The 13448-nt window shown below is 35.3% G+C and overlaps 2 protein-coding genes and 1 pseudogene across 2 annotated transcripts; 1 reads left to right on the top strand and 2 right to left on the bottom strand.

Moving 5' to 3' along the window:
• Positions 1-5144: 5144 nt before the first annotated feature.
• LOC124828370 (mitochondrial inner membrane protease ATP23) lies at positions 5145-9916 on the bottom strand. The gene is made up of 5 exons (XM_047301653.2): positions 9705-9916; positions 9435-9559; positions 8232-8369; positions 8057-8143; positions 5145-5441 (listed from the first exon to the last, which is right to left on the bottom strand). The coding sequence occupies exons 1-5, from the start codon at positions 9790-9792 to the stop codon at positions 5310-5312; spliced, it is 570 nt and encodes a 189-aa protein (XP_047157609.1). The 5' UTR covers positions 9793-9916; the 3' UTR covers positions 5145-5309.
• A 932-nt stretch (positions 9917-10848) lies between these two features.
• On the bottom strand, positions 10849-12178 carry LOC148197826 (putative cyclic nucleotide-gated ion channel 16 pseudogene; annotated as a pseudogene).
• A 195-nt stretch (positions 12179-12373) lies between these two features.
• On the top strand, positions 12374-12929 carry LOC148197825 (uncharacterized). The gene is made up of 2 exons (XM_088116329.1): positions 12374-12550; positions 12627-12929. The coding sequence occupies exons 1-2, from the start codon at positions 12374-12376 to the stop codon at positions 12927-12929; spliced, it is 480 nt and encodes a 159-aa protein (XP_087972455.1).
• Positions 12930-13448: the final 519 nt, after the last annotated feature.

The raw sequence follows: 13448 nt of genomic DNA, 5'->3' as shown, positions 1-13448 counted from the left end.
AATAAGAATTTCTCAGGATCTCATAACTAGCAAGGATCTCAAAAAAGAGTATAAAAATAAGCCAGAATATTTTTAGAAAAGGAAAAGAAGATGAAACTAAGAAGAAAGGAGAATAAAAGAAGATTGATTTTTTTTGTCTTGGAATGAGGGAAGAACTCTCTATTTATAGAGCTAGGAAAAAATTAATTAAATAAAAGAAATTAAAAAATCATAAATGATTAACGTTGCTACCTGATAAAAATATTATCGTTTGCCAATTAATAAAAGAATATGAATGTTGTAAAACGTTCCAAAACTTTGCAATATTATAACATCACCTAGATAGGTTCATTGGATCTAAGATGATCCAATGATTGTGGATGCACTAGTAAAAAAAAGAGATATTACCACGCCTGTTATGCCTAGGTTCACCATAAACCGATACATAAAATGGTACGGTGGCATTTTTGAAATTTTCTTGACAATATAGGCCTTGGTTGTTTTAGAACCGATGCCATATAGGGTATATGGCCTTGGTTGTCTATAGAACTGAGGCCAAAAATCCCTACAAGACTCTGACATTCCACATCTGTAGTCTGTTGTCATAAAGGATGCAGTCAGACCGTTAGAGATTTGGCTTCGGTTCTAAGGGGAACCGAGGCAAAAAAGTTGAAAAATATTTCAAAATTGCCATTTCAAATCAATGTTGAATTTTTTTAATAGAATAGGCCTCGATTAGGCAGAGAACCGAGGCCATACCCTTTCGTAGGTTTTTTTTCTTATTTCGAATTTTTTTCTAAATGGGTTCAGACTAAGAACCCTAATCAGAAAACTCTTCCCCATTCTCTTCTCTATTCCCGTTAGCGCGAGAAACCAACTTCTTCCTCTTTTTCTTCTCGTAGACCACCCAATCTTGGGGGCGAGAAGTTCTGCGTCTCAAAGAGAGACAATGACCTCACGGCGGCGAGAATGGTGGCACTACACAAGCGTGACTCAAGCGTGTTCTCGCCTTCGATGGCGGTTCGTGGTGGACTTTCAGGGTCCTTTCGTTGCGCTGGTAGACCTTATCCTTTTCTCTTTCTTTTTCTGGCTCGCGATGCAAGAGAAGGTAGCACCACTCTCTTCTTCCCCTTTTCCATCCTTTTCTTTCGTGTTGGTTCAAGCATCGCAGGGAGGGTTTTCTTTTCTGGCGTCTTAGTGGGCGTTCTCGTGGTGGTGGAATCGCATTAGCTTTCCTCCTTCGAAGCAAACGCAGGTTCGGTTCTGACCGAGCCTAGGTGCCAACAGCGTTATGGTGGTGAAGAAGACAATGGCGACGTGTCGCGAGTGACCTCCAGTGACGACGAGGGTGAAGGGCTGAGTATCCGATGACGACAACGTAAAATACGACACTGTGATTTTGGTGGTGCTGATTCTGCGATTTAGGGTTTAGGTTGTTCTTCAATTTTGGGGGTTTTTGTTATGATGAACTGATGATCTGATTTCTTTTGTGATTTGAGATGTATGGTTTCATTCAAATTGAATTTAGGGTCTTTCCTGTTATGTATGGTGTTTTAATCTTGTAATTTTGGTTAAGGTCGATGGCTGGGATATGGGTTTCGTCTCTTAATTTGGGGTTTCCCGTTCGTTATTTGATTTTGGGTTGTTCTTTAGTTGCGCAAGTGGTGGAGAGGAAGGCGCTGATGGTGGTGGCCATGCGTGTCAAGGTGGTCGGCGTTGACAACTCCGTTTTGGCAGACTTGGAGTGAACCTTTTGGGCCAGTAGCCCAATGATGTATTTTTTGCTTGGGTTGGCAGCTTAGAGTGCACGTGATTTTTTAAAAAAAAAAACAAAGGGCTTTGACATTGGTTCTAGCTTGAACCGCTGCTATAAGCCCGTGTTATTACCTCGGTTTGAATTGAGGCCAAAATTCCCCAACTTTTTACCTTGCTGGTATATGTCTCAGTTCGAAAATCGAAGCACATTGTCAAAAACAACCGTTGTTGTTTCCCTTTGTTGCACTAGTGATGTGAGAGTGGCAATCGCGAGGCTTTCCCTGAATATAAATTCATTTTGCAATATGTGGAGACCAGTTTACTTGTTTGAAGACCCAAGCTTGAAATTATAACACCCTGTTCAGGATGTCACAGGTAGTTTATAAAATATTCATTAACTTAAAATACATTGTTAAGACAAAATCGTCTATGCGCCTAAACGCTCTCATGTTTTGAAGTTTAATCAAATAATATTAAAGCGAGATAATAATTTGAAAACAACTTAGGGTGTAAACACAAGACCTAGAACCAGAATCCCCAAACATAGAAAACATACACAAAGACTTAGAACTAGAATCCACAACATAAAAAAGCTTAGGAAAACATTTAGGATTTTAGGTAATAGAAAAACATCTAGGCTTAAACACTAAGACGCATGGCTAAATGCTATTGTGCCTAAAATGTTTAAAAGAGTTGAAGTGAAATGCTTGATGCTTATCATACCTAAAAGAGACATTTAGCATAACTTTCGAAAACCAAAACAGTTGAGACGATGTCTCTAACAAAACACATTAAAAGACTTTAATTATTAAAATATGAAAAGAAAGCTTTAATAAACTAAACATTATCTATCTAAAAAGATACAAAACCAAAAGAATTTTTTACTTGACTAAACGATATCATGAGCCTAAACAATACTTCGTTCAACGATGAAGTATTTATACAATGCTTGGTATCTTTAAAAAAAAAGTTTAACTATAAAAAGCTACCTAACGGTAGGAAATCAAAAAATTGTTCTGAGCAAACATTAAATGACATTAAATGTTCAACGTTTAAAAACAACAAAAGTGATAAGAAAGACATATATATTGCATGCACAATTTACTCTACTATTTGTACGCATCCACAAAGTTACAAATCAAATATTGGTTTAAACCGTTGGATGGTCCTCGTATTTGTTGGAGAATCTCAAGTGGGTCCTTGTTTTTCTAACGGTCTCAATTGGGTCCATGTACTTGTAAAATTGAGCCAATTAAGCCTTGTCCATTAAGTTTTCACAGACGACGTTAAACTCTGATGATGTGTTTATGCTGATGTGCATTGTTTGATTATGTGAAATTTTTATTTAATTTAAAGGATTATGACATGGCAAAATTGAAAAGGGAATTAGGGATTTGGAAACTAATCGCGTTCTTTTGGACGTTCTTTGCAAAAGTCTAGATGGGTGACCAACTCTGTGTCCATCGCTTGGACTGCGTGATTTCTGGCATTCACCCAAGCCTGTGGAGGCTTTCTTGCAGAAAAGCAAAAAAATGTACTTCAATTTTTAATCTATCAAGGGAAATGTTCTCGCATTTTTTTTTCTAATGTGGAAAATTCCTAACATGTTATGTATTCCCAAGTTCTTCTTGTTGGGGAGTTTGTGAGATGAACATGTAAAGTTGAGATCTTTTCAATTATCTTCAATAAGGGAAGTTTGATTTTTTGCTATCGAAATTCCCTTTGTCTTCCGGTTTTCAATCTCTCTAACCCTTTCCGAAAAATGCTTCTGACTATTCAGAGAATATTTGAAATTAAACTATTCATTCACATGGGGATAGATATTTTGGTGTATTTGTGAGTCACTGAATCTGGTTATTCAATATGTCTTTTTATTAGGGTTGATGATTGATGGTTGCGGCTATCCCACGAACGTTAATGGCCATGATGTTGCCGAATTCGTTGAGATCCAAATCTAGTATGGATAAATAAAATCATGTGATGCTAGCGTTGCTGAACATGATGTCTAAGCTGTTATATTTCTCTACTGTGAATTCCACTGTTTCTGCAACTTCATTCTCGTCTCTCACGTCACAGTGCTGATAACTCACTTTGTCTGAGCCAAACGAAGTTGCCAAACTATGACCCAGTTGGTCCTTTATGTCTGCTATGACCACAAATGCTCCGTTTTCCACGAATATCCTCACTACTTTCGCTCCTATTCCCACCGGTGATAATAGCCACCTTACCTTGCAACCTAAATATCACACAATTGTTTTTAACAAAGTCATTGGGGTGAAGAAATCCATGGTGTTCTACAAAGGAAAGGCCCCTATGGGAAGAAAAACCAAATGGAAGATGAACGAGTACAGTCATCTCCAAATGGATGAAAAACGCGAGTGGTTTCCAAATCCTTAATTCCCTTTTCAATTTTGTCATGTCATAATCTTTTAATTTAAATAAAAATTCCACATAATCAAACAATGCACATGAACATAAACACGTCATCACAATTTAACGTCATCTGTGAAAATTTAACGAACATAACTTAATTGGCTCAGTTTTACAAGTATATGGACCCAATTGAGACCGTTGAAAAAACAATGACTCACTTGAGATTCTCCAACAAATACGAGAACCATCCGAGGATTTAAACCTCAAATATTCTATAAAGTATATTCTAAAATATAAAATTAAAGTATACAAAATTTGTAATTCAAAAGTGTAAATTCCAAACTATATACCAGATTGTGCATTACAGAAAATAAAAAAGAATACAAGCAATTCTAAATCTATTTTTCAATAAACATACACTAATAAAAAAAATAGTTACAAAAATCAATCTCTTCAATCAAGAGGACAAGACAATGTATGTCTAAGGCAATTTCTGAAACAAAAACTAAAAGAGGAAGGTGTAGAATGGATGCAAGTCAATGTTGGAAAAAGACCAAGTGAAAAAGATAGGAATAATAAATCATTTTATCACCCTCCATTGGATCCAAGTTGAAATATTTGGAGGTGCAGTAATCTTTCAAAATTGTTCATAAATAAAAATAAAAGGCCCAACGTATAAGTGGGATATGAATTAATTTTTTCTAAAACTACTTGAGTTTTTTATTAAATTTTTATTTATGTTCAATATTTCGAAAGATGCTATGTTATTTTTTACTTCCATTTTCACAGCTTTTATTATAAAACTTTAAAATAAATACATCAGTGGTAATTTTGTAACTATCAATGTGGTAACATGTTAACATTTCCCTTGTGAACAAGCTTGAATTTTTTTTTCATAGATTCGTAGCTCAATATCTGAGCACGTATTTTCATCTCAATACTCAGTTTCTACGGGACTTGTACACTCGATTAACTTGTTAATAGGTTGACTTCTAACATTATTACAGAAATCATTTATCTATAAATGACAGTGCATATAGACTACAATTAAGTTTTTAAATATGAACCAGTGCAACTCTCATTGAATTGGCTGGCTAAACTTCATTCTTATATTTGAATTTGCCATCATCACCTTAAAAGTTCCAAGCCCAAAATGGTACCCAACGCAGGTATAGTAAATACCAGTTATAATCATGCAGTTTTTACAGAGTTCGGTCATAAGGCTCTGTATCATTATAGCAAACATCCCATACAGATTCCACAGCAGCCTTTGCCACACCAGAGCAATAAGGATTTGCAGACAATGATTTCATAACTCTTCTTCTGATGCATTCCTTCAAGTTACATTGCATTGGTTCAGTACTCATCAAGTAACAGAAACAGTGTCTAAACTCTTGAAAAGCAAGGAGAAAATTCAATTGCAGACCACGCATATAGTGTTACTAGCAAAGCAATAGGAGAATAAACTAAAAAAGACTTCAACTACTACCCTTGAAACATTTCATTTTTCAGTTCAAAAGTCAATGAGAGCAATAGCCTAGAGTTGGTTTATTCTGTTTTTATTCATTTTTCTGATGAATGCGGTAAAATTATTAGCAAAAAGTCCAATGTGTAGCAATTTATGCTATGTTTCTAATTTGAGCTACAAAAACAGTCTATCATAATTTACAGACCAATGGTTGCTTTGGTCTTTCAAAAAACGAACTATCATATACCAAGTTATAATATTAATAGTCAAGCATTTATGATATGAATTAATGTCCACCTAATCCTCATATATAAAGCAGGTGTAAGAACAAGTTCCACCAATCATTCACTCAACTTTTGCACATAAACCAAAATCACCAAGATAAGAGAAACCATGCTTCTATTTATCCTAGTAAATGTTTAGAATATGTGAAAAATTATCTCAATATATTTCATAGGATTAGGAATCTATTACTAGTATAATAAATAAGGGTTAACTGTAACACATCATCATCGATAATATCATACTATTCAAAGTTTTTCTTCTCTATTAGTTGTTCAGCACCTAAATCACTATAATATCTATATAACACTAAAATGGTACCATTTTCTGTAACGTAAACTTGTCAACATCCCGCTGCCAAGATATCTAATGATATACGAGCCTTGGAAGAGAATGAGATATGGTTTTTGCAAAAATTGGCACCCAATTTAGAGTATTCTAGCTCTTAGTCTTATCTTGAACCTTGGTTTAAGTAGAGGCAACTACCACTCCTTTTGGGTTGGTCCATCCTCCAAGTGGCGTGCCTCCTTCCCAGTCCCTATCCCCTTATATTCTTTTCACTTCTTTAATTCATGATCTTTTATTATCAAGTCTTTATTGCTTCCTCCCTTTATTGTTCATTTATTGACTTAATTTCTTGTTTCAATTGAATCATCTACTTCTTCCTTGAGCTCTTGAAAGTGTACCTTCACATATAGATAACCTCTTTCTTATCTTAATCCAGTGGAAATCTTGCTTGTGGCTTTTTTAAGCAACATTAACTCGAACACCTTGCACTCTTAAAAACATAAGATGAACTCAAATCATTGGGGTCAAGATAATTCCCACCAGATCAAAAAGGAAAAGAAGGAAAATAAAAAGATGAAAGAGAGGAAACCTCCCCTAAGGCAGAATATCATTAAACTCCAATCAATCCCCCATTCCACTATATCACACAGAATTTCGATTCCTCTCCAGTAACATTCTCTCTCCCATAACAACTTCTCTCTCCATAAAATAGTTAATTATGAATAGACACAGCTTCCCTTTGGTCCAAAAACCTTTAATAAATATCCAAGCACTTGGGGAAGCCACCCTAAAAAGAAAGCTATTAAATGGGAGAAACAAATACATAAATACTTTACTAAGCATCTCCCATTATTTAATAAGTATCCAAGTACTTGGAGAACCCACACTAGAGATACTTTCCACTTGTCTTACTGCTCTGTATTTTCTTTCCTGATTCAGGCACCGATATCATTATGATACAGTCCTGTTTTCTTTACTAACTAAGTGATTATTCAGTTGTACTGTGCTTTCTTATTTCTGGTACCTATCATATTGATGACACTCTGCAGGTTTGAAGGCCAAGCAAACTTATTTCACTTTACTAAGCATCTCCCATTATTTAATAAGTTTCCAAGTACTTGGAGAACCCACACTAGAGATACTTTCCACTTGTCTTACTGCTCTGTATTTTCTTTCCTGATTCAGGCACTGATATCATTATGATACAGTCCTGTTTTCTTTACTAATAAAGTGATTATTCAGTTGTACTGTGCTTTCTTATTTCTGGTACCTATCATATTGATGACACTTTGCAGGTTTGAAGGCCAAGCAAACTTATTTCCCTTTATGTGTGATATGCATGGTGCAAGCTCAAACTAAGCATTGATCAGCTGATGTTTCCTTGTTGAATTCATTAATTTATTAGGCACTTTGGTGGTGGTAAAAAACCGAAGCCTTTTCGCAATGTGCAATCCATCTATTCAATTGGAATTAGCTCATATATATATAAATCTTAAAGGAGATTTCATTGAATCAACATTTGATTTAGAATAAAACTAAGGCATTTCGCACTCAAGTCACGTGGTCTTTCTAATGGGCGTGCCATTCTAGCATTGCTTCATTTTTTCTTTGTTCTTTACATTTTGTTACAGTGGAATCCTTATCCTAAAAAGATTTTTTTTTTTCTTTTGTCAAAGATGAGGATAAAGAAGTTGCTTCGTGGTTGATGTTCAAAAGTACTAATGGATGACTCAAATAATAATTGAAAAACTGAGACCAAGTCTTTTTATGAATAATTTATCCTTTACACTATCAATCTTTAGATAGTAAAAGGGAAAGGAGAAAAAAAAAATCAAATATAAGATCCTACATGTATCACTGAAAATAAAAGTATTGTTTCGTATATACTGAGAAAGGAAAGAATCAACGCACTTGTTCATGCCCTCGAATTTTCAAGGAAGTTAATCTAAGAAGTTCCCGTTTGAAATGGCAATCACCACTTAGATGACCAGCTCTGATCTGTTTCACATAATCATTGAGAAAAATTAATTGCAGGTACTCCATCAAATTCATTAGATGGATAAGGGGCACATTGTTAGATAGGAACCTCGCTACAAGCATGGTGAGCACATTTTGTCCAATCCAAGTTTGCTGCACGACAGTCATCAAATACATGAATAAGTTCATGCTTTAACACCTGGTCAACATCATCTTGAGATTCCATCTCGTTGCAGCACACAACTATCTGAGACAAAGTCACACCAGTGTAATAAAAGGATGTTATCCCATTGCAATGCTCATAATATCACAATCAAGCATAATATTATCGATTTTATATTTTTTAATTGTCATCTGATCATGGATTGTCATATAGCTAAAAATTGTTGAATTGTGTGATAATTAACATAATTCTCTGTTTGGATAGGGAATTTTAAAATTTAAAGAAATTCAAATACATTGAATTTGGACTTCCTTTCATTTCAAATTGTTTAACTTTGTAGATGCTTTTTTGTTGAATAAGGCAATTCAAATATATTCAATCTTAATTGAATAGAGTATTTGAAATACCACCAACTCCAAAAATATCAAATATGAAAATTACTACTTCAACCATTCAAACATTGAGAAAAAATAACCAATAAAGACCTCAACAGAAAAAATTTGTTGACATGCACTGAAGAATAACCCCACCGACATTGGTTGTGAAAAACCTAAAAATCATCCCCCAAGAAATAACTCTAACTTATATTACTCGAAAAAAAAGTCTAATTGGCATTGAAAAAAACATCCTAGTTGACATCAATCCAGAAATTGTTGTGTTAATATTGGTCAAGAAAAAATTTGATTAATGTTGGTTGAGAAATAACCTCACACTTTCTAATCAATGTTGTTGAGAACAACAAAAAAGAATATCAACTTAAAATAATATTTGTTGATGTTAAACAAAATAATTGCTCATAATAAACTAAAAATCATTGTTCATGTTAATAAAGAAAACCCTAATTAAGGTTATCAACAAAAGAAAACCTTGATTATGCCATTGTATAATTATTCAAGCATTATATCTTATAGCAACTTAGTTTAATTGTGTAACTTGGTTTTTTAAGCTACTACACCAGAAAAATCACCTAAATAAAATGAGAGAACTTTGACCCTGTAAAAAGTTGTAACATCCAATAAATTTCTGGCCAATAGTGAAGGGTATATTCAAAAGAGTGTGTGATGCATCATTCATTGAATAAACACAATTTAAATTGCATGTATAATAACATGTAGAAGCCAAACTCCCAAGAGAGAAAGAGACAAGTACCCCTTTACCCTTAGTGTAACCACCGGCTATTCCGGTCTCGTTGCATTTAACAGCTTTGATGAAATTATCCCCTACGAGACACCCGGCTTTCTCCAACTGCTCCCTCAAGAACCTCACCTGCGGAGCTGAGAAATGTCTGAAATAATCAAATCAAATGAATCCGCAACATAATATAAATTAGAAGTTTTCTTCTTTTTTAAGTGATTTTGTAAAGAGAGTGAGCAATTGGAGTTTAAGAACAGAGAGTGTTGACATTTGATGAATACATACAAAGGAGACTCTTATGAATCATGCTTTGGCACTGCTCCAAAGTTGCGCCGGGGTTTCTGGGAAAGGAGGAGAGATTGTTTTCCTCCATTCCCTGCTCTGCCTTTGATTTCTTTGAGACGCAGTTTTGTGGGTGGCTCCTGCTGAGAAAGTGATGCCTAGGAAGGCAACGGGCCGGGCACAGTGACTATCCGCAACCAGATCCCCTGGATAAATTTGTATCCGCGTTTAAAAATTATTCGCACTAATTTAAAACTCGCGGATACGTAAAAAAATAAAAAAGATATATTTAATACATTTTTAAAATAAAACTTAAATAAAATTAAAAATATATATAATATAAATTAAATTAAATTAAATTAAATTAAATATAAATTAAATTTAAATTTTAATTAAATTTAATCTAATAAAATATTATATTATTTTATTTTTAATTAAATTTAATTAAAAGATATATAAATTATTAAACTTTTTTAATTTTTTTTGGGTAAAGGATATCCGCGGAACGAGTAGTATACTACCCATACCCAATCCGTTTATATGTGAATATTAAAATACCCGTTATTCGTTACCCGCGTATTTTAGCCGCAGATATTCGTGCCCGTGAATAAAATTGTCATCCCTACTTACCTGTTCTTCTTAAAACAAAACCCCTCCTTAAAACTTTTTTGGCGTTTATTTATTTAGGGTTAAATATGTTATTCATCCCTGAAGTATCACTGATTTTTTGTTTTAGTCCCTATTCAAAACTTTGATGACTTTTAGTCCTTGTTGTATTGAAACATGTAATATTAGTCCTTAAAAATGGACGGCGTCATGTTTTTGTTAATCTGGCAAACGGTGAAGTCAGGTCTTCTGCCAGCTTCTGTCTTAAGTATCTGTCACGTTGCATTTTTAATTAATGGAATGAGATTAAGTGATTGACACGTGTGTTGAAATCAGATTACGAATTAGGGTCGAAACCTTCGAATTGGGAAAAAATAGTTTCTGGAAACCTTCCACTCGAAGAGGTCCCAGTGAGGCAGTGGGAGTTCAGAAAAGAATTCAATCTTTGAGTCGTATACTGGATGATACTTTGCGAACCATTCATACTCATCCCACCTCCTAAGAACATTTTATAATAGTATTTTAAACTCAACGATTTAATTCATATTTTATTATGAATCACAGTGTCCGTAGGCTTGAACATCTTGGGCATCTTCAAATTATCAGAATCAGGAAGATTAATTTTCACCGTCTTAATCTTTCCTTTTCTAGTGTTCACAGCGAACTTAGAAGCCAAAATGGTAGTCCCAAGATTCTGAAAACCCACGTTGGGACCACTTGAACTCTCACCCGCACCACCTCCATCATCACCTGCATCACCATCAACATCATCCTCCTCTACTATCTCCACCACATTCGTGTAGTATAGGCTCTCCTTCCCCAGCAGCTTCATCGCGAGCTTCCTCTTGCGGTGTCGTCGCCACGCCGCCTGGATGAAGTGGGCCCCCCATGCCCTCCACTGGTGGGAATCGTAGCGGAAGGCGTGGTGCAGCTTCTTGCTGTGGAACCGCTTGAACTGGTTCGACACGAACTTTAGTTCCTCAGCGCGGAGCGCGAAAGCCTCCACTTCCGAGATGGACTTTATGGTGCGCGTGGAGGAAGGGAGGTTGAGGTTGGAGGAGGACATGAGGGCCCAGGTGAGCAACTCCTTGTTGCAGAAGTCCCCCGGGTGAAGGGTGATGGAGTTATAGAACCCTGTTCTGCCACTGTCGGTGGTGGAGCTCTCCACCTGACCAATGTAAGGACCACTACCACAAGGACCGTTTCAAGTGGAAGGTTTCCAGAACAATGTTTCCAGAAACTATTTTTCCCCAATTCAAAGATTTCGACTCTAATTCGTAATATGATTTCAACAACACACGTGCCAATCACTTAATCTCATTCCATTAATTAAAAATGCAGCGTGGCAGATACTTAAGACAGAAGTTGGCAGAAGACCTGACCTCACCGTTTGCCAGATCAACAAAAACTTGACGCCGTATTTTTAAGGACTAATATTACATGTTTCAATACAACGAGGACTAAAAGCCATCAAAGTTTTGAGTATGGACTAAAACCAAAAATCAGTGATACTTCAGGGACGAAAAACATATTTAACCCATTTATTTATTTTATTTATTGCCAATAAGAAATGGTAAATAAATTTTATTTATTATAATTAATGAAATATTTGTAAAAAGTATAATGATCTTATTTTCTTCATTAACAGTTATAAATGCAATGCACAGGTTTTCTTTCATAGCAAAGTTTAATATTTAATAATAGGTTTAAACCCTCCCTTGGTCCTCAAGTTTGTATGAAAATCTCATTTGGGTCCTCAAGTTTTTTTCTGTCTCAATTGGGTCATATTTTTTGTCAAAGTGAGCACATTGTACCATAACCGTTAAGTGGTGTGAGACGACGTTAAATTGATGTGAGCTGGATTTTTCCATTTACGGACGTGGCATTGTGCATTAAAATTGACTGTTTGTTGTGTTTTATCCACGTAGGCTACGAAGCCCTAACATTTAAGGGCATCCCATCTCATCCAAAGTATATTTTCGTGTTGGAGAGGATCGTGTTTCGTCTTGGTGAACCAGAGCTGCTGTCTTACGTCTTGGGCAAGCACTGTTGAGGTGGTGGTAAGGATGTCTCGTTCATCTTCCTCTTGCAAATGTTTGGGTTCGGCCATGCAACGCAGTAGTGGCAGTGTTAGGAGCTTCGATGGAAACCCAAGATGCCTCTGTGGTCACAGTGCAGTGTTTCGTATTGCGAGAACCCCTAAAAACAAGGGGAAAAAATTCTGGGGTTGCCCTAACTTCAAGGTCAGTTTGATATAACAATAAATCTATGTCTATTTATTTGGGTTTTGACGAAGGAGTGTGTGTTGGTGTTGAACAGGGTGGGAGTGGAGAATTGGTTGGTTGCAACTTCTTCAAGTGGTGCATTGACGAAGGAAATGAAGGAAAATGGCTTAATGTAGAAGAAAGGACTGATAGTGAAAGAAATGAAGAAGTGGGTGTGATGAGCATGGAAGACAGTGTGTTGCAAATGGAAGAAACATATTGTCCAAAGATCAGACTGGGTTGTATAGAGAAAAGTTTAGTTAAGTTAGATAAGTGGTTTAAATTGTTAGTGGGGATGATCTTTGTCATATTTGTTTTGAATGTAATTGTATTAGCAATGTTGGTGAAAGTTGGTTGATGCTGTGTCATTTGTGATCAGACTTGAAACTTGGCTTATATGTAATGTGTGTTTTATTAATGTTGGTGAGTTATTACAGTGATAATGTGTGTCATTTAATTTCATTTAATTGTATTGTTACTTTAAGTGGAATAATGATAAAGCAAAATCATGACTAAGTGGAGTAATGATAACAACTGTCTTACATATCCAAAATACATCATAACAATACATTGTGTTAGATGATAAAGTAATGAGCAAAATGATAACAACTGTCCACAAAGTAATCACTTTCTGATAACCACAAACATTGTGTTAGATGATAACAGAAGCTGTTCAAAATGATAACAATTGTCTTACATATCCAAAATACATCATAACAATACATTTGCACAGACTGTGTTCAAAATGATAGAGCAAACATTTGCTACCAAAATATAAATTTAGGATCAGTACAGACTGTGTTCAGTACATTAGATCATTGATCACATCATTCATCAGATAAAGGCATAGTTGTTTGGTCACTAATAGGAACATGTG

Source organism: Vigna umbellata, chromosome 5 (genome assembly GCF_029865625.1).
Source record: "Vigna umbellata cultivar VRB3 chromosome 5, Vumbellata_1.0, whole genome shotgun sequence".
Lineage (NCBI taxonomy): Eukaryota > Viridiplantae > Streptophyta > Magnoliopsida > Fabales > Fabaceae > Vigna > Vigna umbellata.
Note: the sequence above shows the minus strand (reverse complement) of the source record. Positions and strands in the feature narration are given on the sequence as shown.

Bases quoted from the DNA above. Each gene is read 5' to 3' on its own strand.
- LOC124828370 (XM_047301653.2), bottom strand. From the start codon at position 9,792: ATGGAGGAAAACAATCTCTCCTCCTTTCCCAGAAACCCCGGCGCAACT. The intron at 8,144-8,231 runs GTTCCTATCTAA...TATGTGAAACAG, and splicing joins CTCACCATGCTTGTAGCGAG to ATCAGAGCTGGTCATCTAAG. The intron at 5,442-8,056 runs GTGCGTTGATTC...TGTAACTTGAAG, and splicing joins AAATTCGAGGGCATGAACAA to GAATGCATCAGAAGAAGAGT.
- LOC148197825 (XM_088116329.1), top strand. From the start codon at position 12,374: ATGTCTCGTTCATCTTCCTCTTGCAAATGTTTGGGTTCGGCCATGCAA. The intron at 12,551-12,626 runs GTCAGTTTGATA...GGTGTTGAACAG, and splicing joins GGGGTTGCCCTAACTTCAAG to GGTGGGAGTGGAGAATTGGT.